This window comes from Podarcis pityusensis, assembly GCF_964106645.2.
Source record: "Podarcis pityusensis genome assembly, chromosome: 15".
Lineage (NCBI taxonomy): Eukaryota > Metazoa > Chordata > Lepidosauria > Squamata > Lacertidae > Podarcis > Podarcis pityusensis.
Window position 1 is genome coordinate 44,076,093 of NC_138040.1, and position 24,503 is coordinate 44,100,595.

General features: G+C 46.4%; 1 protein-coding gene and 1 long non-coding RNA gene across 4 annotated transcripts in view; both read right to left on the bottom strand.

The window, feature by feature from the left end:
- BMP1 (bone morphogenetic protein 1) overlaps window positions 1-24,503 on the bottom strand; it is a 138,539-nt gene that overhangs the window by 1,498 nt on the left and 112,538 nt on the right. For 2 of the 3 annotated variants that reach the window (XM_080982350.1, XM_080982351.1), the window contains exons 12-19: window positions 23,675-23,870; window positions 22,701-22,826; window positions 21,892-22,052; window positions 20,705-20,885; window positions 6,790-6,915; window positions 4,046-4,173; window positions 3,163-3,376; window positions 2,077-2,327 (exon numbers count right to left, since the gene is read on the bottom strand). In XM_080982350.1, the coding sequence (XP_080838476.1) occupies window positions 2,077-2,327; window positions 3,163-3,376; window positions 4,046-4,173; window positions 6,790-6,915; window positions 20,705-20,885; window positions 21,892-22,052; window positions 22,701-22,826; window positions 23,675-23,870 (1,383 nt within the window). Of the gene's footprint in view, window positions 1-2,076; window positions 2,328-3,162; window positions 3,377-4,045; window positions 4,174-6,789; window positions 6,916-7,761; window positions 8,188-20,704; window positions 20,886-21,891; window positions 22,053-22,700; window positions 22,827-23,674; window positions 23,871-24,503 lie in introns of those variants that run through there. The other variant, XM_080982352.1, reaches the window with a different exon arrangement.
- Window positions 8,194-20,695, bottom strand: LOC308463877. The gene is made up of 3 exons (XR_013979764.1): window positions 15,949-20,695; window positions 14,899-15,856; window positions 8,194-11,864 (listed from the first exon to the last, which is right to left on the bottom strand). It is a non-coding gene; the product is annotated as an uncharacterized lncRNA (long non-coding RNA).

The following is a 24,503-nucleotide window of genomic DNA, read 5'->3' on the forward strand; positions in this document are numbered from 1 at the left end:
CTTCAGGTTACGCGTTTTCGGGTTGCGCACCGCACTGCACCCGCAAGTACTGGAATGGGTTACCTCTGGGTTTTGGCACTCACGCATGCGCAGAAATGCTAAATAGCACTCTGCGCATGTGCAGAAGCATCAAATCGCAACCCGCGCATGCGCAGACGCGGCGTTGCGGGTTGCGAATGTGCCTCCCGCACGGATCACGTTTGCAACCCGAGGTTCCACTGTACCCATGACATGTACACATGATCATGATGCAGCAGAAATTTCAGGCTACTGCTGTAGAAATCTATGGTGCAAGGCTTACCGTAATATGCAATCCTATCCATGTCTACTCAGAAGTAAACCCCAGTGAGTTCAATGGGGCTTACAACCAGATAAGCAGGCATCTAGTTACAGCCTTAAATGCTTAATTATGGTATCTATTCTAACAGGGTTTAATCAATCTAGACTGGCTGCAATAGTGTTTTTAGATTTCTATTTTATTCCAATTGCATTTACAGTGGTACCTCAGGTTAAGAACTACTTAATTCATTCTGGAGGTCTGTTCTTAACCTGAAACTGTTCTTAACCTGAAGCACCACTTTAGCTAATGGGGTCTCCTGCTGCCGCTGTGCCACCGGAGCATGATTTATGTTCTCCTCCTGAAGCAAAGTTCTTAACCCGAGGTAATATTTCTGGGTTAGTGGAGTCTGTAACCTGAAGCATCTGTAACCTGTGGTACCACTGTATTGGGCTTCATTGGATCCAAATATTCCAGCAAGGGTTGGAGTAGAAAAGGATATGGAGTCAGGCTCAGGTTGTATGGCAAATCAGTCAGGAGAAAGAAGTCCACAAAAGAGGAGTTAAGTTCTCTTCCGTGCCCCCATATTACTAGGTGCTTCCCGCTTATGCAATAATGTTAAAATATGTTTACAATGGTACCTTGGGTTACATATGCTTCAGGTTACATACGCTTCAGGTTGCAGACTCCGCTAACCCAGAAATATTACCTCGAGTTAAGAACTTTGCTTCAGGATGAGAACAGAAATCATGCTTCAGCGGCACGACATCAGCAGGAGGCCCCATTAACTGAAGTGGTGCTTCAGGTTAAGAACAGTTTCAGGTTAAGAACAGACCTCCAGAACTTACTAAGTTCTTAACCTGAGGTACCTCTGTAATTATCTCTATTTTAGCAACATTTTCAACAGGGCTCATGCAAAACATTTCTGTTGCCTGAGGTCAAAGAGAAGAGGTCACCCTGTCCTACTCTATGAACTGCCAGCTGACCAGACTGGCCCTTGATCCTGGCTCTCCCACGGCCCCCGAGGGCAGCCGGCTGGTGCTGCTCCTTGCCCCCCTATTACCTGCCACCTGAGGCAGCTGCCTCACTGTCTGCCTTGATGCTTAATGGGTTTTTAAAAGTGGGGTGTTTTTTTTTTTAAAAAATAACATTATAGCATTACAGTGTTATAGCACTGAACCTCTCTTTCATGAAAAGAAAAGAAGGCTAACTGGATTAGCTTTTTTTACTGCTAATTAAAAGAGTGATAAAAAAATGAACCATGCATAAATGTCAGCTATTGCAATGGTTATAAATGAGCTGTGATAGGGTCATATGCTCATTATGCCTACGTAAATGAAAGCAACCCTTCTTTTTAAAAACCTGCAACAGTAGCACTGAAGGCATTTATTCCTTCTTCTGAAAAAGAAAGATGGAAGAACCACAAGGGAAAAGGCACGCTGTCACTGGCAGGGTCACCTGGCCGTGTGGATGTGCCTTTACAAGTGCATCTTGGGGCTCCTGGGAAGATAAATTTTGTGCTGTTTTCATACGGAAGAAGAAACAATGGACATCCCACAGAATTACAGTCTTGCCCCTGGACACCATAACAAACGTTAGAAACGGTTTGCCCAAGTTCTAAAGATAAGCAATTCACCAGAGTCACTTCTATCTTATTATATAGATATGCATTCTGCTCCTGTCCCAGTTTTATCATCTAGGTGATTTGTGCCATCTTTGTTCTGTGTTTCCGCCAGAGAGAGACTCCTGGAACAGTTGCACAAGAAGAGAGCAACAGGGGTACTAAGCAAGCAGCTCACCCCAGAGCCGCAGTAGCGTCCCAAACGGGGGGCTGTCCCGTCATAGCCATCAAACAGCTCCATGTAGTCATAGCCACAGTCTGCCTCTTCCTCAATCTCAAAGGTCTGGAAGATGAGCTCCACCCCATAGCCTTCTTCAGCCACAATCACCCATTCGCATTCCGAGCCTCCAGGGTAGTTGTTGTCTCCAAACTGGGCATGAGAATAGAGATCCTTGGTTTTTACTTCAGCTCGCATCTGGCCTCCACATTCTGGAAGTAAGAACAAACACACAGTGGAATTCTTGGTTGTCCCAAAAGAAAGTGCACCCTTCACACAGTGAGTGAAGCAGACAAGATGAGTCATTTGCTGGCCAACAGAAATCCCACCCCACTCTTCTAGACAGCTGGATTTGGCTAGACATCCCTTAGCTGGGATCTCAGACTAGGAAGCTGCCTTCTGTCCATCTAGCCTAGTGTTTTCAGTTCAGTTTGGCAGCGGTTCTCCAGAGTCCTGAGTAAAGTCTTCCTCATCACCTGCTTCTTGAACCTTTCTTTCCTAAACTCACCATACCAGGACTTGAACTCGGGACCTTCTGCATCTAAGCATGTGCTCTATCACTGACGTATTCTCTCTTCACCAGGGCACTGACAAATGGTTCCCCATGGCACGCGCTCACTAGGGAAGCGGTGAAATAAAGGCGTTTGGTCATCTTTAAACATTCCTGGGGGACTGGAGGGAGGGAAAGTGAGATGTTTAAGGTGTGCCCACTTATACAGTAGGGCGAGGATGGTAGCCTTCTATCCCTTATATGTGAATTACTGCTTTTTGACCAGAAAACCCTGGTGGATGAACCTTTTGTGATGGGATTACCTGATGCATCAGCTTCTTTTATAAGGCCTTCATAGCTACTATTCTGGTTTCCAGGGCTATTTTTTCCAGCAGGAACTCACAGGAACTCAGTTCCTGCCCCTCTCAGGTGAGTGCCATTGCCATTCTAAGAGAACGAGGGAGGAGCTCATGATGAGTCCCAGCACCTCTTTTTCTAGGAAAACAGCACTGCTTAAGACCACCAATCTTTGGCAATGAACCAGTGCTGGGTGTTACCTGATGTGTAGGTCGCCTCAAAGCCTTTTCTTTGGACGGAGTTATCTGAAAAGAACCTGAGGAACATCCTGTTGCTAGAAGAGATAATGGGGTCTGGTTCTTTAGACCCACAAAACCGGCCCAGGACAGGAGCTTTGGCGTCTTTCCCATTGTAAACTTCCAGGTGATCGTAAGTGCATTCTTGGTGGCCTTCGATATCCAGCTCCCGGATGGTCTGAAATAGGAAACTTGCTTACAAAGACAGTGGGAGGCAAAGTGCATTGCGTGGCTTTACTGAAGGACTGCTCTGCGGAGGGGATGGTGGCCACAGGCCACATCAAACTGCCTGGCCTCACACGACAAGACATTGCTTTGTCATACAGACATACATTCATTCATTCATACCCTCTTGCCTTGGCGGTTTCCAACTGGAAACCCAGATCATGACTCTCAAGGCTTAGTATTGAGACTACGGCTGCCAGGGGCTGAATCCCAAGAAGCTTCAGGTGCTGACTTTGGTGAGCCAGTTCACCTGGAGGACTAAAGTTTTTAGTTTTATGTTTTGTATGTTTTATTTCACATGTGCATTGCTTTTTACTGAAAGCAGCCCAGAGACATTTGTATTATGGAGTGGCATACAAATAACAAAGATTGTCGTCTCCCAGAGGTGATGTTTCAGGGTTCTTGTTTTTTTTAATCATCAGCAAAGAACCACCCTTCCTTCCACAAAAATTCTGCAAAAACAACCTGTTGTTATTTATGGTAAGGGACTCCCCACCTGACCTCTTATTTGCCCGCCTCTGTTCCTGGTGAGTTAGAGGACTGCTAGTCTAAATACAGTTTGAAACCCTGTTGATCTATGCCTTGTTTTTCCTTCTAACACTCTTCTCTCCTGCTCAGTTACCAGTTTGACACGGTGTCCTGGCGTAGTTGTTATTGCCCAGGTGCATTCCTTCTTGCTTGGGTATTTATCAGGCCAGTTTGGGCTGGTGATGGTTGCAGTGATGGAAGTCATCTTGTGATCACAGCCAGCTGTAAGAAGTGGGACTCAGTAAACAGACAGATGCCATGAAGTCTACTTTCTATTTCCATTCCATCTTTCTTTATCCACCACATACAAGGTCACTACAGACAGTTGTTGATGAAATGGCCACAGAGAAAATAGGAAGGCCCCTTACTAATCTATCAGAATATTTCTCTATCTAGTCTTATATTGCCTATACCAGACAGGCAGCAGCTGTTTTAGGCAGAGGTTTTTCCCTTTCAGCTAATCTCTTTCCTTTTAACTGAGGTTAGCAGGGACTGTACCTGCAACCTTCTGTATGAAAAGCTTGTGCTCTAAACCATGGAGATTTTCGGCCTCCCTGGGAATTAGATATAATGTTATGGATAGTCCAATGGGCACATTAGCACTATCTAAAATATTATATAGCATTTTAAACATGCAAAGTGCATTTAACTTTTATCTTTGCCCCTCCACAATCCTGTGGAATAGGTCACAATCTATCCCCACTTAGGGCCAAGAACTGAGCAGGGTAACTCATACCCCCATTGCTGCAAGTCTACCAAGTCTCTCCCCTCAGCAACACCCACCCACAGCTCCTCCACCCGGCTTCATTCTAGTTCCACCCATTAACCCATCAGCCATGATAAATAAATTGAATGCTTGCGTTTATAGGTAGCGTACCTCTGAAGATCATATGCAAGGGCATATCTTAGTTTCCCATGGCGTTTGGCTGGAAACAAGAGTGCTGGACTTGCCCAAGGCCACAGACAGGAGCACAGGGAAAAGGTGGGGAGTCTGAGCCACAATGCGCTATCCATCTCCCTTCAGTTAATTTACACCCCACCACAAAGAAACCCACCCAAACAAATTCCCTTTGAATTTACCTGCTAAATACTCACTTCCCACCCAGATTCCACCACAATCAATTCTTCTGCTTTTCTCTCTCTCATTTCTCCTCTGCTCATCCTCCCCTAAATAAAACTCTTTCTGGTCTCATTCATGCCTGCCCAGAACTCTCCTTAGATGCCACCAAGATTGTAACAGCAGATGGATCCTCTGTTCCCCACCCTCTAGGTTTCTTGGGGAGAAAGTGCAACTGTTGTCCTGGAAGAACACACTTGATGAGCCAGTCCAGCCTGCAGCCACTATGCTACCCCACCAAGCTCCTCCAAAGTAGCAAATTGTTAAAAAACACATGTATGCATTAATGCTACTGCCAGAGCACCAGAAACCACCAAACAATCCAGTATTGAGATCCATGGAGTTTTCCCCCTTGAGATGACAGTTCAGGGGCAGCTTCTTCCATAAAGAGCACAGCATGATGAACCGAAGGGACAGCGGCCTACCCACCCCTGTGAATCTGCAGCACAAAACAGATCTGATTCTTGATCTTCCAAGTCTGGCACCTTCTCTGCTGAACCCCAATAACTTTCAAGTGAAAACAAGCACAGTACATTTGCCAGACTAGTTCTTCAGCAAGCAGTGAAACAATCAAGCCTGGGATCTGGGATCTGTGTAACAGTACATTGCATTAAAGCAGGGTAGGGGAACAGGATCCAACCCATGGGCCAAATATTGACCTCCCTAACCCTCTGCAGGCCATTTTGATGGGTGGAATCAGACTCCCTCCTGCCAATCACCCGATGTCACAATGGCAAAACAAAAAATACTTATTGGCAGACACAGCTGGAGTTGCACCTACAAAGGAGGAGCATTTGCACTGTGGATTCTTGGGCTTGCTGCAAGTGCAGATCCCAGCCAGCTTGCTGTAGGTGCCCATCAGCTGTTGGCTGCCGACATGAAGTCCGCCGGGATGTGCTGTGCTACGAAGTTCCTGAAGTGGAACTCCCTCGTGCAGCTAATTGGGGCAGGCTTGCTGCCAGCACCAATAAGTAAACTGGCCCTGACAAGAAGCACTTTTAAGGCTTCAAATTGTTCCACAGCAGCCGCATTTTCATCTGCCCCACATCCGATATCACCTATGACATCAGAGGTGGGACACATGGGTGCCTCACAGGGGGAAATTGTGACCTATGCTTTAGGGCTTCTTGAGGTGTGCAGGCTCCAAGTTCCCCACCCCTACATGCAAAGCAAGGATGGAGAACCTGTGACATTCCAGATGTTGTTCCTGCTCCCACTCCCATCAGCATCAGCCAGCAGGACCAGTGTTCAGGGGACCTGTAGTCCAACATCATCTGCAAAGCCACAGGCTCTCTACCCCGGCATTAAATACTACTACAAAAACCTGACCCTGGCCCCATATCTTCCCTTGCCCCATGGACACCCCTACTTCCATGGGACGCAGGGGGCTGCCCTATGCCCTTGCTTCATCTAGCCCAGTCTTGCCTATTCTTAACTGGCAGCAACTCTCCCGCTTCTTAGGCAGAAAAAGATCTTTCCTACCCCCTGCTCCCTCTTCCCGGGGATGCAGCCAGGGGTTGAAACTGGGGTCCTCTGTATGCAAAACATGTTAAGAAAGTGGTCAATAGCTGGCACGTATTACACAGGTGGAGGGCATCCATCTTGCATCGCTGGACCCAACCAATCTTTTATGCCTATGGATTTTCAGACAAGGATTTTGGCATTGGCACTGGGAGATCCACAAGGGGGACCCTTTTCACCAAGAAAACCATGTAACGCACCTTCTTTGCAGTCATGCTTGTTGTCGTGCAGCACAAAGCCGCTGCGGCACTGGCACTCGTAGCTGCCAAAAGTGTTCAGGCACTCCTGCTGGCATCCACCATTATCCTTCGAGCATTCATCTTTGTCTAGGAAAGAAGTGTCACTGGCTTAGCAGCTGGCCCTGCTGACCAACACAGTTATTGCAGACAAAGTGGCATCTAGATCAGCTGAATTAATTTGAAAACTGGCAACTTCCTCCCAGTGTCAGTGAGCCCATGACATGATTTCAGCAAGATTAAGTCCTTCATAAATTCTATGGTTTACCACACGATTTGAGTCCTCCCTGAACAAGGGAGAATAAAACACAATGACACTTTGGGCCAGTTTATGCAATCAGCAGAATAAAACAGTAGAGCTATTCCTGGGCGGTAGCAGTCCTCAAGTAATGGAAGTTTGAAGGCCCCCTCCCAATGAAGCAGCATGTCAAGAGCAGTTTTGTCTCGCCTTCTCCCAGAGAAATGTGCAGAGAGGGGCCTTCAGGAATTGCCTATAGTTGTCCATAGTCCAACAAAAGCTTTTCCACTTGAGTCTGCTGACTGAATAAACTGGACTTTTCATGCCACTGCTTGCCTCTTCCTTGGTTTATGTTAGGCTAGGTTAGTGACTGTTCTTCCAATGGGGCCATTCAACTCCAGCACCCCCCCCGCCCATTCTCAGAATGCAGAAAGAAACTACCAAAGCACCAAGCTACTCTGATGCTCAGCAGCACCCAGATTGGCAGGACAGCCCCTCATTAAGTCTCTCAGCAGCACAAATCAGGATTCCACAGCATGTGAACAATAAAATGGATGGTGCCAGAGCCCATAATCCTAGCCAAGACTACCCTCTATGTACGGATGATGCTACACAGCACATAACAAATGGGCATAACCATTACCTGCTTACTGCACAGATGAGCAAGAAGAAAAACAGACACATGGACAACAAGGAGATGCAGGAAAGAGAGCAGGACACGGTGCCCCTCTTTACTTATCAATGGAAAATGTCACAGACACAATAAAAAGGCAAAAACAAGGTCAGCTGGTCAATGATAAACCAGAGAAATCGAAAAACAACAATGAATGTTAAAAGCACCAGCAATCAGTTCACTCAAGAAAGGATTTGGGGAGTTCTGTTGGGGCAACGAATAGGGCTGTTTTCTTGATGGCAAAACCTCCAAGCTTAGGGTAGAACAAAGGAGGGGGGTTCTCCCTGTCTTGGGGGACATGAGGAATACTGATGAACCCATTCCTTTGGAGGTGCTGTGGAGTTCCTGAGAAACAAATGGAAGGGCAGCCAAGTTCAGTATGGGGCTTGTGTGCGCTTCTTCAGGCGAAATTTCAAGCCTGGAGGACGCATTTTCGGTAGCTGGTTCTTTTCTGAAATGAGAGAGGGAGAAAAGATGAGAGGAAGTACAAGGGAATGAGCTGAGGTGGGGAAAAATAATGTTACTTTTAAATAATCAGTTGGAGGGGCATGCAGTGAGAGGCCATACTCTTACAGTACATACCACAAACAGCCAAATTAAGAAGCAGCTAAGATATAGAGAGGGACACAGCTACAGGAAAGAGAGAGACTGCATCAAGAAGAAGCACTGCAGTCTAGTTGAAGGCAGAGGGGTCTAATTAGCTGATTCAACCTAAAGCACAGTTCCAGGACCTTCAGCCGAGCTTCAAGTGATGGCTATCAATACAACTTTGGTGTACCTGTTTGCAGTAGAGACAAGGTTGAGACCTGGGAAGGATGCTACCCACAGCTCAAGAAACATCCTTGGAAGATGATTAAGATCCTACCCTGTTAAATCAGCAGAAATTCTGGGTATGCCGAACTGTTGGCATCCTAATCTAACAGCACAAAGAGAACTGAGATTTCCAGGGCCCAAAATCAAAGCCCCCCAAAATGGCTCACTGCCAGATTGCAGGAAGCCGCATTGGCAGGAGGCTCAGGAAGGTGCAACCCAGAGGAGGATTGCTGATAGGGCTGCCTTCTCCTTTCAGCTTAGAAGCCTATTTGCAATGGGGTTCAAAACTAGCAGGACCCAAACTGGACTTGAGGGTTGGACAGGCAGGTCCACCCGTCTGTACTAATATTACAGCAGCAGTTCTGGAGCTAGCTGTGGCTGATGCCTCAGTTCAGGTGCTGGGCGTCCCTGTAGGTGTTTAGAGTAGACGCCTCTAGGGAACCATTTCACTCAATTCCTTCACCTCTGGGAGCTGACCTTGGATGCTGCTCCTGAAAAGTATCTGCACCTCCCTTTGGTTTAGAACATATACTCCGGCCCACCCAGGGACAGGAAAGATGTGCTGGGAGAAAGGAGTGCTTATAACTCTTTCCAGCATGCCATTTCCCCAATATAAATGGCTCACCTGAAACTGCTATTTGCTCCATAAAGGGGAAACGTAATGTACCTGCACATTTTTTCCCTTTGGGGCAAACAGCAGTTTGAATTTGGGTTATGAAAAGAGTGCTGTGGGAAGGGTTAAAAATACCTCTCCCCCACTTGATTTGGCTTCCCTACCCTGCTTAGAACTAAAACCAAAAAGAGCAAGAACTTAAAAGCCAAAATGTTGGTTACAGATGTGCTGCTAGAACTCTGGCACGGCAAGCAAATTAAGCAAGCCAATTGCAACTGCCTCCCTTTCTCTCTCTGCTTTCTTTGGTCTCAAGCAGGCAGAGGGCTGGGACAATTCTGCTGCTCACACCAATACTGTCCACTTAGTTGTCCTGTTCTGTCCCTTCCCACTTTTCTTGCCTGGTACTCTGATCCAATGCATCTCAGGTGTATACACATTCACACCATCCTCTCGTTTTTCTCAGAGAAAGAGATGTATACAATCCCTTTCTTTTCTTGGGCAGTTCTGCTGCTGCGTCTTTGGCAGGTCGGCCCGTTGCATGCACCCCAGTGTGGGGAGAGGCCAGAAGACCTAATGTTCCTCTTTAAAGATGAATTTGCTTCCTCATTAGGAAGGCTGGACGTGATTACTCCCTCGGGGCTCCATCTGCACATCAGGACACATCCCAGGAACAGAGCTGATGCAGCCGAATTGCTCCTTTACCTGTTTCTGATTTACAGTCACTGTGGAATAGGCTCTACTGGAACTCTGCAACTTCTTGCACCAGAAGGCCATCCATGGAGCTGTCTGACTTGAAATGACACTGACCTGGCAGTGTTGGGACCTCTGGTATGGTAAAGAACACAAGGTGGCACTTGCGTACCTTTAAACCTTAAACTGTGCACACAGATCCCAGAGCACTAAAGCACACAAGCCTAAGCCTGAGGTCGCGTGCATTTCTGAATCACAAACACAAAAGCTCTAACAAAACAGATACAACAAACAACAATGTAAGAAGAGCTGCATTATGCTAACATGTAATGGCCTCTGTTTGGATAAGGGCTGTTTGGATACCTGTTGACAAATATCACTGTTTTACATCTGCCTAAATAATAACAATTTTATTATTTATACCCCACCCATCTGGCTGGGTTTCCCCAGCCACTCTAGGTGGCTTTCAACAGAACATTAAAAACAGAATAAAACCTCAAACATTAAAAACTTCCCTAAACAGGGCTGCCTTCAGATGTCTTCTAAAAGTCGGATAGTTGTTTATTTCTTTGACATCTGATGGGAGGGCGTTCCACAGGGCGGGCGCCACCACCAAGAAGGCCCTCTGCCTGGTTCCCTGTAACCTCACTTCTTGCAGTGAGGGAACAGCCAGAAGGCCCTTAGTGCTGGACCTCACTGTCCAGGCTGAATGATGGGGGTGAAGATGCTCCTTCAGGTATACAGGACTGAGGCCATTTAGGGCTGTAAAGGTCAGCACCAAGACTTTGAATTGTGCTCGGAAACATACTGGGAGCCAATGCAGATCTCTCAGGACCGGTGTTATGTGGTCCCGTCGGCCACTCCCAGTCACCAGTCTAGCTGCCGCATTCTGGATTAGTTGTACAGTTTCCGGGTCACCTTCAAAGGTAGCCCCACATAGAGCGCATTGCAGTAGTCCAAGCGGGAGATAACCAGAGCATGCACCACTCTGGCGAGACAGTCTGCGGGCAGGGAGGGTCTCAGCCTGCGTACCAGATGGCGCTGGTAAACAGCTGCCCTGGACACAGAATTGACCTGTGCCTCCATGGACAGCTGTGAGTCCAAAATGACTCCCAGGCTGTGCACCTGGTCCTTCAGGGGCACAGTTGCCCCATTCAGGATCAGGGAGTCCCCCATACTGCTTTATCACTCCCCTTCAGGAGTCTCAAAGTGGCTAACAATCTCCTTTCCCTTCCTCCCCCACAACAAACACTCTGTGAGGTGAGTGGGGCTGAGAGACTTCAGAGAAGTGGGACTGGCCCAAGGTCACCCAGCAGCTGTATGTGGAGGAGTGGGGAAACAAACCCGGTTCACCAGATTACGAGTCTACCGCTCTTAACCACTACACCACACACCACAAGACTTCATTTTGAATCATCAGAGAAGCACCAGGTACCTGCCGCACTTCCAGCTGCCCATGTATTCCTTGGCTGGCAGAAGCACCCTAGGATTGCTTTCTTACCGTCTGCCATCACTCTGGTGATCTTGTCCTCTTGCTGAGGTGTGTGCTCTAAGGCAGAGGGATTCATTCTCATGCTAACCAGGTCCTGGGTTAGATGGTCCTCAGGGTCCTTCTGACACTACAGTTCTAGGATTCTGCAATTCCTCAAGTGGACTCAGTGGTCTTTCTGCTGCCTACACTTTATTCAGACCCAGACACAACCCACTGTGCTGAGAAGGGTAATTTTCCCCACAAGAAGGGCATGCGCACAAATGTGTATTTGCTAGAGGAGCTGAAACACCAAGTAGTTTTCTTCCTGCATTCCCTACAAGGTTTTGCTACACCAGGGTCCTAGAGAGCTTGAGGAAAATATTAAAATGGGTTCTAGGGAGCTATTCTTCAGTTACTTTAGGTTGTTTGAGCTACATCACTAGGACAAGTGACAAATAATGGGGCTCGAGACAGTTTTGGAAAAGGAATCCAAGGGAGGTTTCATCCTGCTGCTGGGCACCTGAAGATGTGCTACTGTGACCTGTGTGAGAAGAGACAGAAGGGCAGGAATTGGTTTATAGCTTTGCAAGTCTTGCATCTTTGGTCTTTGTAGAAGCAAGAAAAAAATGTACTTCCCTATTTACATTTTCTGCACATTCAGCATAAATATTTGTTGTCAAGGTGGCTAACAATTATAGATAAAATATAGCGCAAGGCAGGGGTGCCAGGTATAGGGGGTGCAAGGGGCTTCAGTCCCCTCAATAATTTGAGGCAGGGGGCCCAGCCCCACCAATATGAAGGGGGGCTGTCACCCCCCACCGCCACCAGGTGCCCTCCATTCATCCTTGCCCCCTCCTGGCACTTGCCGTGGGGAGAGGAAGGCCCAGCGTGGAACCCCCCGGCGTGCGAGCACGTGTCACGTGATGCACCCTCCAATGTGGGGTGCACGTAGGCACCCTGGCGCAAGGCATGCTGAAAAGATGAAACCCTTATATATAGTTGGAAGAGATAAAAACCAAGAGAATCTTAAAATGTATATTTTAACATGAAATCAAAGCTAACCAATGTCTGGGGTTTGTTGAGCTTAAATGATGTTTCTGAGCTAATGTTAAAAAGCTGCCTATATATTTAAATATGTACACTGATGTACTTATACAATATATGAACGTGATTTTGTGTAATTTTCTTCATGGTTATTACAAGCAAGCAAGCAAGCAAGCAAGCAAGCAAGCAAGCAAGCAAGCAAATAAATAAATAAATAACGGCAAAGACAAAAACTGCAAAATGAAAAACAACAGCTAAAACTGTAGCAGGTTTTGAGTGTTATTGATTTTCCACGTAGTTTCTGCTGCTGGCATTTACCTTTCTGCTTGAAGATCCCTCTTTTATCCCGAAGTGAGAGATGGAGCTGCATTTAATCTATTATTGTCCCTCTGTCTCCTCTCTTTCTTTCCTGACGGTTTCACACAAGTGGCTTTAACTAGTTCTTGATTCAATCTTTTTTTTTTGTCATGTGACTATAAACCTACATTACCCAGAATGCTCAGCTGCCTTGCATATGCCTCTCCTCTGCTTTGTCTTCTGCCTGAACAATGGCCAACCCCAACAGAATTTAAGTATTGCATATAAAAAGAGTTGTTGTCTTCTTGCTCCCTCGTGCCTCTCACCTCTCCCTCTCCCTCTCCCTTTTCTTTCTAAAAAAGCAAAAACAGAAAATGCTGACTGTTCCCCTTGCACCACCTGTGTGTACTATGAATGACCCCCCAGCTGAGAGTCAAAGCTGCAAGCCACAGGCCCCGTTCACAGGAGCACAGGGATCCGGACAGCCCCCCCAGCAGTGCAGCTCTGGTGGTTTTGAAATCATAGGCTTAAAGGAATCTCTTCCTTCATGCAGAGAACTGTTGCAGAGCTCACCCAACATAGTAAGTGATAATAAGAATAAGAATAAAAAATAAGTATGACTATTATATTTTATATTAGACTGATACCTTTTAGGTTTAACTTTGCAAGCTTTCAAGCTACACAGAACTTGTGAGGCATGAAAAGGCTGGTGTTCACCGATGGCTTTTGTTATCTTCAAAAGTCATTGCTCAGCTCTAACAACACTTCAACAAACAAAGTCTGCCTGTTACTTGCACCCCTGATGTGGTGGCATAATGCACATCCGGAGCAATCCTAGGAAGACAAGGATGCCCATTGAAGGGGCTTTGCACAACTTTCCCTCGTTGCCCATTTCTTGCCTTACTGGAGTCTGCAAATGGCAGCATGAATGGGGTGCAGCTTGTGGAGACTGCTGTCCATCAAGCAATGGCTTTTCCCAACTGCTCCCCCCCCCCCGCCTGAGGAGCCCCTCCCAGACCACGACTGGGAGCACAGCAGAAGCCGCTAGGGAGAGAGAAGAGGAGTTCAGGGATCTTTCTTTAAAAAATAATTCAGTTGTGTGTCCTTGTTTCTCAATTTGATCCTCTTACATGGTGTTGTATGTTTTGTGGTATTTTATGCATTGTGACTTGACATTATTTTTTATTGATTATTGTTTAGTAATTCTTTATTGTAACGGAGAAGTGTAAACTGTTTAATTCTTATTTGCTGATATTTAATTATACTGTTTACTACTACATTTTAATGGATTAATGCTTTGCCCCAATATTAATGAATATTGCTTTATTTTATGTTGTTTATTTTAAAGCTATTGTGACTTTTTTGCACTGGGTCAGATTGTTATTAGGTGTGTGAACATTGCTGTCTATTTTGTTGTTTCTTCAGCTTGTAAACTGCCTTGTGAATAGTAACAGAGTTAGGCAGTATACAAATTTAAAGTGAAATGAAAAAAATGACTGAATGTCTGTGGGAACCGAGTAGTGGGGATACAGATATGCTCTAAGCACACTGCCCAGCAGGGACCTGGTAATCCAAGATTTATGTTCAACAAGGTTCCGGATGAATTCTGAGATATACCCGCTGCACTGAACATTGCCACTTCTCTGTTCAGGCTACTTCCCAGGGTTGTTGTAAAGCAAAACATTGCTTTGAGCTCCTTGGCAGAAAACAAAAGCCACAACTTAACAATAGTTAATAATGTTCGCTGATGTTCTGGTGGTGATGTTCTGGTGATGAGCTGGCAGTACTGTGAGACACAATCTGACGAGCACGGGATAAAATCTGTATTTGTAACCAGTTTTGCTTTCTCTAGACAATCTGCATGGCCAGATTGTTCTGATTGGGATCACTTTGAAGGCAGATTGCAGGGGCTATGGCGTGATGGCACAGGCCTGGTGGGCAAAGGTTTCCCAGGACTACTTTATCGTTGTGATTTTTGCTTTAGAATTCAGTGCTACTCGGAAGCTTGCACATTCCTTTACCAGCAGATCTTGAGTCAGTAACAAATACCTCCAACATTCATTTTGTGTTTCATTTGCAAGGCCTGTTAGGGACATGATAGTACACAGATTAAGAAGGCTAAAAACATTCATCTTAACAGTGTCAAAAGTTCCTATATATAAACAGTCAATAAAGCCTCTGCTCAGGTGAGTTCCCTTGAACCATAAGGAAGAGGAAGATAACAAGGTACTCACCCTGCTGCCTCTGAAGTCTTGTTGGCTGGGTTTTATTCTGGGATGGTTCCTGGCTTCTTGATTGCTGGGTGACTCCTGGATACCTTACATGCCTTGCTTTTGTTTTTAAAAAAGTAATTCAAACATACCATACCCCAAAACCAACTCAAATGATTTTTGATCTAGTTGAATGTTCCCCAGCTAACAGCAAGAGAGCACCCTTCACAAACAAAGTGGCCAAGCCATCTTCTTTAGAAGCTGGGCTCATCTGATGCCATACATGGAGGCTGCAGAATGCCTTGCCCAGAACTGGGGGGGGGGGGGGATATTTCTAAGCTGGGGTGGCAAACAGGGTGCACTGATGGGGACCGGAATCCAGGAGAGGGAAGAAGGAAGCACAAACCTTTCATTGGCTTTCACCTGACTTATAGACGGAGAGTTGGAATGAGACAATTTTTTTTACCACATCTGACATTTGGTAAACTTCCTTTTATCATTTGGGAGGTACAAAGAAACCAAATGGTTACATACACTCTGTGCTAAATTACCACTTGGTAAATGTTTGTGTGGCTCTACCTAGATTTAGGGAATAGCACATGCATGCACATGGTTAAGCCCATCTTACTTCACACATGACTTAAAGAATACTCATACATCCAACTTCTGTTATAGAGACAAGCACAGTCTTGAAAGGGATTGCTCCCCAGAACCAAATCCTTTGCAGCAAATGACCAGGTACTGGCATAATGATGCAAAAGCAAACCCTTCAGGATCAGCCACCCTCAAGGGTTTCACAGAAGAACAAAAGCTGCAGATATCCTCAAAGGTTTATCCAGGAATTAAACAATGATAATCTAATAAGATAATTTAAACTGACAAAGTTGTTGCCTAGACTTTGATCCCACCCAAGGGCTCTGCTTAATGCTCATCAGGTGATGTGGAGAGGCCTTATAGCAAGCGAGGTTCCTTTGAGCCTTGACTGGGAGCATCATTCCAAAGCCTTGGGCAGAAATCTCTCATAGCCCCGCGGCTAGCTGAGACCTTGTGGACCAAAGACTCCAGAAACTGAACCCGGGACTTCCTGCATGCAAAACAGGTCGTCTCCCACGGGGGGGGGGGGGATTGGGCCATCTGCATACACAGAGGCCTTTAATAAGCCGTTGAGAGTTTCTGCGGCTTTTGTTTCCCTGCCATGTCTTTCCTGTGACATTGCTGAAGCTTTTGCTGATTATGCCAGCTGGGGCAGCCTGCTTTTGAAAGTGTCAAGATAAAAGTTGCTCAGAAACCAGAGATTATTTTGTTGCACTGACATGAAAGTAGCAAGACAACATGGAACACAAGACAACATAAGCAGGTAATGGTTTCCCAACATCCTCTGCCTTCTCTGAGCCAGCAGTGGTCTGGCTACATTCTCCTCTAGAATCTCTGTGTGTATTGGGGGGGGGGGTCTTGCCCCATCTTATATGCTGCATACATCAGACAGATCATTCCTGCAAAAAGGCAAATAATCTTCAGGATGGATTGACAACAATGCCTAACTAGTCCAGAAAAAGGGGTGTCGGCTCCCCACTGCCTATCCTATATCAGGGTTTGTCAAAGCAAGTGGAGAAACAGAGAAGCTGCCATCAAGCAGAGCAAAAGCCACGTTGCCTTGGGATGTGGTCAGAAGAAGGGCGTGCAACCCCACAGCCAAGTGTGTCATAGCTGAGAGTGGAGTTGGTAAAAGGTCAAGCAGAGCACAGTGTGTGGAGCACACAGACAGCATAGGACAGGCAGGAAAAGCAGTGAACTTGCAGAGTTCATACGCCTCGTGAGTGTTAAAAATCGAAAAGAGCAATGCTAGAGGATGCAGTACCTTAAAGAAGGCAAGTTGGCTCAATGTGAAAATGGAAAGCTCTGTCTGTCATTCAAGAAATGACCAACTTTGGATTTGGCTCCAAGTCAATGCTGACTTGGAGCAGCATTTAGGTCAGGGCTTCCCATTGTGGAATTTGTGCCTTCTAGGGATCAGGAGAGTACAAGCAGGAGAAGGCACCAGATGGAACCCGATGGATGTGGCAGATTAAGGGCTTTTCTACACTTCTTCACTTTTCTACACCCAGATGGAGCAAATGGCAGCTCAGGTTTCCTCAGGAATGATTTCTGCTCGGATTTAGAGCTAAAGAGCAGCTTTTCCCTGGGAAAGGGAAGGTGAAGGGAAAACTGCTTGGACCCGAGCTTTCTCAGCATTGGACAAGTGGAAGCAGGGATGAGCCCTAAGACGCCCAAGCAGTTCCTGGCTTTGTGGGGCGTGTGCAGCAAGGGAAGCCAGCTGGGTTTCCAGTGAGAAATGGTGCTAGAATGCTCCTGAGGAGCCCAAAGAAGGGCTTGGCCACAAACCACGACAAAGCTGTGATCGAGAGAGGCTTGGCCTTGACTGCAGTTGCAGCAGACAACCAGCTCTTTCCCCAGCGTGCATATTTAAGAAGTATGTAAAATCAGGTAGAACAATACCAGCTTCTGTAAGGTCAGGGCAGCTGACCATCTGCATCTGGCAAAGCTTCTTGCTGGCTGCACTTCTCTCACACACACTTCATAGGAAGAAAGTTGCACTGGGTTGTATTCAGTGCTAGCCCTGCTCAGCACAGACCCATGGAAGTTAATGGATATGACTAACTTAGATTAATTAATGGCAATGGGTCTGCTCTGAGCAGAATGAGCACTGAATATGGTCCTGTCAGACTTATCTCAAAGTCACTCTGTTCAGGATTAGGATACTGAACTCACATCTGACTGTTCCCATTTTACATAGACTGGCATCATGCATCTAGTTATACTCACATCCCTAGAATCAGATTGCCCCTATGGAATCTATGGGAATTTTAAAAAGCTCAGCTGAGCACAACTGTAGCTACTGCTTGCATCTCCCATTAACTAGCAACTCAGATAGCTAAAAAGGATGGCTCACGATAAATGCTTAGAAAGGGAAACAGATGCCTAAATTATGTCATCTGAAGTGGCTCTTTAATCTGATGTAATTAAGTGCACATCAGATAGCCAGAAGTCAATTTTAGCAAAAACAATGCAATTTAGTAAGAAACACTTCACTCCAAATAAGAAAACATATTTGAAGAATAGCTGTCAGAAGCTGCAGACTGACAACAAAGCAACTATCACCAATAAATCTCTCCAATTCCTTTTCAAGGCAATGTTTTCCTCAAAACACTGTGCCAGTTTGTCAGTCATAAAGTCCTGCAAATGGCTTAGTTTCTGTACCTGACAAATGCATTTTCTTTGAGAAGCAGAATATCCTAAATGTCCTTGCTAGTTGCAGACTGTATAAAGATGAGCAAAAATATAGACAGGGACATAAATTCAGCAGTGGCACAAGTATCGTGAGAAAATTAGGGCTTTTTTAACCAAATTCCATTTTGGAGGCTACATCTGTTTCAAGAGAATTTTTATTAAATACCAGCATAAAAGGCAGTATCTGAGTTAAGGGGACTTTAAAAAGGGCTGCATTTGGCAGTATCAGCCCTGGGAATTACAAGGTATTCCCTCAACTTCTCCCCCCCCCCCCGCAACTCTGCTCTTTTCCTGCTTTATGCTGTAATTTAACCACTTTGCAAGGGCTTTCACAGATAAAGGCAGCAAGTGGTGTTATTTAATACACATTAGCTCAGTCTTTGTAGCAACATATGATGCCAATGGGCCATCCATAGGATTGAGACTAAGGCTACTTGTGTTCAGGCCAAGACAAAAAACACATTTTCACACACATGAGAGAGAACGTCTGGATGGGCTTTTCAAAAGCCAAACTACATGGGATGTTAAATGCATCTTTGCGTCCAAGGTGCGGTATTTTACAAATTCAATTTGCATTGGGCACATGGGTGGGGTGGGTGGGGGCTGATAAATTAAGGGGCTAAGAGCAGGCATGGAGGGAGAGTTTAACTGCTTCCTCCCCTGTTGTGGTCCTGAAGAAAATTCTTCCTCTGAACCTGCTATTTGCACCAGCAGAAAATCCCCCATCAGCACCACAAAGGGAGTTTCCTGCAAAGCAAATTCTGCTGAACTTCCATTCATGTCAATGGGGACTGAAATGTATGGTCCCAGCAGTTTAATGTGAGATGACACAGGCAGGGATCGTGCGGGTGCCCGATTACACTTGGTATGAATGAGGAGCAATTAAGAAAGGAAAGAGCCCGACCACAGTGGTGGGCTCTCCTCTGCATGTTAACTATTATAGAAAGACTAGCACAAGAGGCCAGAACGAGAGCAGGTGCAGGATGCAGGAGACCATGAGCCCAGCCTGCTCTCGGTGGCAAGTCTTCTTTAGGTCTGCCCCAAGTGTGAAGGAAACTACAGGTGTGCTGGCAAATCTAACCCTCTTCAGGTATTATACGCACATGGAATATGCATGCAGGAAAGAGCACTCCAACCTCCACACTCCCCCCCATCCGGTCACCTCCATGAGTTAGGTGGGTTATTTGGCAGGGGTGCTCCAGTTATGGGATGCCCAGAGCCTACATGAATAACCTTTCTGCATTGGGCAAAGACCTTTTCATTCATTCTCCCAGACCTTTTAGAACTATGTTTCCCCCCCATGGAACAGATTACTTCTGCATCTGGATTTAAAATGTTGTTGTGTTGCTTGTGCTGGTTTTCAGGCTGAAGTCTGAAGTGATGGCTTTTAATGTTTTCAATGTATATTGCCTGACTCTGTGTGAACTGCCCCAGGGGACATTGTTGATTTGGCAGTCAGCAGATGTTTTAAAGGTAGAACTAAATAGGCTCCTGCATGATGTAGAACCCTAGACAATCAGGATTCCACACCATTTGGGAGCCTAAATGAGCACAGGATGCCCTTCCCATAGATGGGTGATAGAGGGGCAGATCCCATGCATGCATCCCCACTCACACGCTCTAATTCCTTGTGGGTAGAAGGTCTGAGAAGAGGTTACACCACTGGGGCTGCATGAAAAATGGGTGTCTTAATGGCCCTTCAGCAGAGGAACATGAATTCAGCAATTTTGCTTTCTCTTGCTCCGAAGGGAGCTTCTGACAACAAGATTCCTGCAAGAATCAATCTCCTCCGTAAAGAGGAGCAGAAATCATGGCTACTGTTAGACACAGGAGACATGGCTCCATAGTCAAACAGACTCACCTGCTGCACAGGACAAGGGAATAGCACCTCACATGACGCTAACAGGGCTTCAGCAACCATGGGTGCCTAAGGAAACCAGTAGATCTTTTAATTACTGGGAGTATAGCAGTCATGGTATTCTGACTGACAACTTACTGGGTATGTTAACTCCCTCCTAATTCAATGCTCTGGAAGTATACACGCAAAGAAGAGGAACAGCACCATGTCTACGCAGTGCCCAAGAGAGAAGGAAAAAAAGGAATCGGGATGGTTAGGCAAGACTCATGTTTGTGTGCCTGAAAAGAAGTTGAATACCTCACTGTGTAGACAGAATACTTTGCTGGTTTAAAATACAGATTTCTGAAATGTGGAGTTCTTAAGGGACTCAGTATGCATTGGGGGCGGGTCATCCTATCCTCAGCTGGTGCAAAGTGGAACGTTAAGTCTCCTAGGACCAAGGAAGATTCAAACCCAGTTCAAGAGTGGGGGGTGAACACTATTCCTGGTGAGTTCCTTCCAGGGGGATCTGCCAACAGAGCTAAGTGCAGAGCAATCCTTTAAAGAACCCCAGAGTGCTCCTGTGGGGAGAGATCAGGGACTGCACCCTCTAAGCACAGGTAAGTGTATAAAAGGGGTTAGTTGGTGGAATGAGAGGAAGTAGCCAAAAGATATCCATGCCTTGGGTGCACCAAGCGGCTCTACCTGAGAAGAAATGAGCTTTGAAACCCTTCTTGGAGACAGTGTTGTCGGACTTGAACTCAATGCGCATGTTGTTGTACTGGGAGGTGATCACATCAGGCTTTTCCGCCCCACAAAACTTGCCGTGTAGTTTGGCCTCAGAAGTGAGGCCGCTGCGCACTTCTACAAAGTCATACTTGCAGACCTGCGGGAAAGGCAGAAACAGGTGATTCCCTAGAGTTACGGAAGGTGGGCGAGAGGCCAGAGGAAAGAGTCTGCGGATCTTCTATGCAGCCCACAGTATTTTGACACCTGAGGTTAAAATATGCTCCCTCCAGCCCCAAGCACAGAAAGACAGCCTTTGATGTCCATGTGCCATCTTCCCTTGGTACAGGGATGTTTTACATTGTTTAGGGGTGGAAGGATGAGAAGGGCTCCCCTCTTGTGCATTTACATCTGTAGAGAACAAAAGGACACAACAATATTTTCTTAATAAGAATCTAAGAAGACCCCTGGCTGCATCCGGGTCAGAATCCTGTTTTCCACTGTCAGCTAGATTCTTCTGGGCAGCTCACCAACAGGGCATGAGGACAGCAGACCTTCCATGCGATTGCACCCCCGGCAGTTGACATTCTGTGTTTCCTTTCTCTGAACAAGGAGGTTCACGTAACCATTATGGGTGATAGCCCCCCAAAGACCTTTCCTGCTCCATAAACTCCTCTAATCCTCTTTCAAATCCATCTAACACAGCAGCCATCACCACAACTCCAGGCAGTAAAGTCAATTTACTTATGTGTTTTCTGAATAATATTTTGTCGGTACTGATTTCTAGTGTTAATCAGTTTCACTGGGTGACCCCGAGTTCTATTATTAGGGGACAGGGAGAAATGTTTCTCTCTATCCACATTCTGCCCTTCCCCCTCCACCCCTGCCACTCATTCCTTCTCAATACTTCCCCTGAAATACTAACTCAGGTACCAACTGCAGCATGGATCAGGGCCTTTTGGGTGGCTGCTCCAAGGTTGCAGAATAATTTTCCTCAGGGGGGTGTCAGAATACACCTCACCTCTGACCCTCAGAAAGTGGTGTAGAGGCCAAGACGCTCTTCACTTCCCAATCCCAGGGGATGCAAGGTAGCTGGATACCCTCCTAAGGGGTGTTACACTCCAAAGGGTTAGTGAAGGAAGTTCTGCTTAAAGCCAGGCACTCACATCATTGCCCTCTGTCTCAAAGAAGTCAAACTGCAAGGATATACGGTACTGAGTGGGTGCCACCAGCTGCCAGATGCAGTTCTTGTTGGGCGGGTATTCCTTTGGCCATCCAGGGCTTGTGATGGAGCCATTAAGTTTGGTGAGGAATCCGCCACAGGCAGCTGCAGGACAGAAAACCCAACAGGTCAATCATGATAGGCATATGGCTCTCACATCCCAAGCTATCACCCCGTGGGCACTGTGTGGAACTCTGTTGTGCTACGAAGGGTGTGAAATCAACCTCCTGCCTTAATCGATTTGGGACCTATATATATATTTAAGGACTGCCTTCTTTCATATGGGATCTTGCAATTGTTCTGTTCAACATCTGAGGCCTCCTCTGAATGCCATTCTAATATGAAGTTTGCAGGTCATCTGCTAGGAGCACAGTTCACTGGGTAGTGGCACTGACTCTGAGAAATTCACTCCCTACAGAGGTTATGCCAGTTCCCAACACTTTACTCCTTAGCTAAGGCCTGGCTGTTTCAGAAGGCTGTTGACCAGCATGAATTATTTTTACACTTCTAGGTAACTAACACAATAAGGGCTAATATTGAACAGTCAGTTGCTGCTGTTTGGGGCTACGATAAGATAAGTGGTTTTTGTTGTTTTAATTCAGTAGTTACTTTGGCTGTTTGTAAGTCATTTTCATGTTAAAGAGAAGCAGTGTATAAATTCTTCAATAAAATGATTTCCGCCGTGCCCTCGTAGCATCAACTAGGAAAAGGAGGCCCTCTGTGGCGGAGAGGTCCCACTCCTCTGATACTCACCCTCACACCTGCGCTTGTCTGGTGCCAACTCATAGCCAGGGTCACAGGCGCACTTGTAGCTGCCCAGAGTGTTGACGCAGCGCTGCTCACAGCCTCCGTTGTTGGGCCTGGAGCACTCGTCCACTTCTAGGGAGACAACAGCAGAGAAGTCCCAGGGTGCTGGGTGTCTATTTGGTGCCCACTTTGGGGTCAAAGAACCTAACCACTGTAGGGTTGGAAGGGACCCAGAGTGCCACCTAGCCCAAGCCCCTGCAATGCATCTCTCCATCTAATTCTGTTCCTCTCTTAAACTCCAGGAGGGCTTCTTTTTCATATCGTGCCCTCAAAGAGGTAGCTATCAAGACTTGAGAGATAGAGAGAAAGAAACTAAGCTACCAGTCCTGCAAAGAAGAAAGGAAGGAAGATGAGAAGTCTTGGTAGTCTTTTGATTTAATATGGGATTTAAAAATCCTTTACATAAATACATACAAAAAATTGTCCTTGGAGGCAGGAAAGTAACAGCTTCTGGAAGTCAGAGGATGCTGGTTTCCTCAGCTTAGCAAAATACACATTTTCCTGTGCGAAGCCTGCCTCCTCGTTGCCAGAACAGGAACACACCAACCACATGGAATGCCTTCCCAGCAAAATGCAAGGTCAGCCTTCCCAGCCGGGTGCCCTTCAGATGTGGGGCTAATGCAAGCTGCACTCCAAAACATCCAGAAGGCACCCGGTTGGGGGAGGCTAGGCAGCTGCGGCATGTGAGCGGGCGTGAATCTTCAGGAGCACTTTGCTTTAAGATCAAGATCTCAGATCAGAGGGCTGAACAAGCTGATCCTTTAGATCCAAACGAGCACATAGAAAGTGGCATCGTTATGTGCCCTTTTTTCAGCTGAATAAGCACAGATGCTCAGCCCACAGAAATCTGCTCCCCATCCCACAGAAAACTGATGCTGATGTACAACACCATTGCTTCCTAGGGGAAGGACTGGGGGTACCTTTGAAGAAACTGACAGCAAAGCCAGCCTTGTTGATGGACCCATCTGACACAAACTTCATCCACAACTTGTTGGAGGTGCTCTTAATGTCATCGGGCTTATCGTAACCGCAGTACCTCCCTATCAGATTGCCTGTCTCTGTGTTACCATCCCGGATCTCCAGGTAGTCGTAAGCACAGCTATCATGGCGCTCAATCTGCGGGAATGAGGGGGAAATGCAGGATTAGGGAACATTTCATGCAGTCTTAGCCAGGATACACAGTGCATGGGGCTGCCAGAGTTGACTCTTGCAGGTCGTCTCAGTCACAAGCGGTGGTGGTGGGCAGATCCACAAGCCCTCCAGAAAGAATAACAGATTCCCAAACTCGGAAGGGACACTTGCTCTCCCCTCATGGTGCAAAGGTCCACTTCAAACAACCCACCTTGACAGCCTTACTCATTCTTCCACCGTCACTGGACCCTGTCTTACTCTATCTCTGCTACTCATTGGACTCAGCTATACAGCTGCAAATAAAATGCTTTAAGTGCATTATACAAATGTGACCACTAGATGGCGATGGTGAGCTATGGCAAATTCAACATTTCCCCCCCACAAACGTTGTTTAATAAAGCATTTTCACAGTGTTTTTAATATGTATGTAGATTCCACCATTGCCCATCCTTCCTGCCCTGCTTCTCTGCTTGTCCAGCCTAATGTAGATTTTAAGTCCTGAGGGTGCAGGCTGCCCTTCTCTTGTTCCACATGCCTTGTATGCTGCTGCCATGAGGTAAGAAGTAACAATAATGAGTAACTGTGAGTGAGCAAGTAAGTCGTCGGTGGGTAGAATGC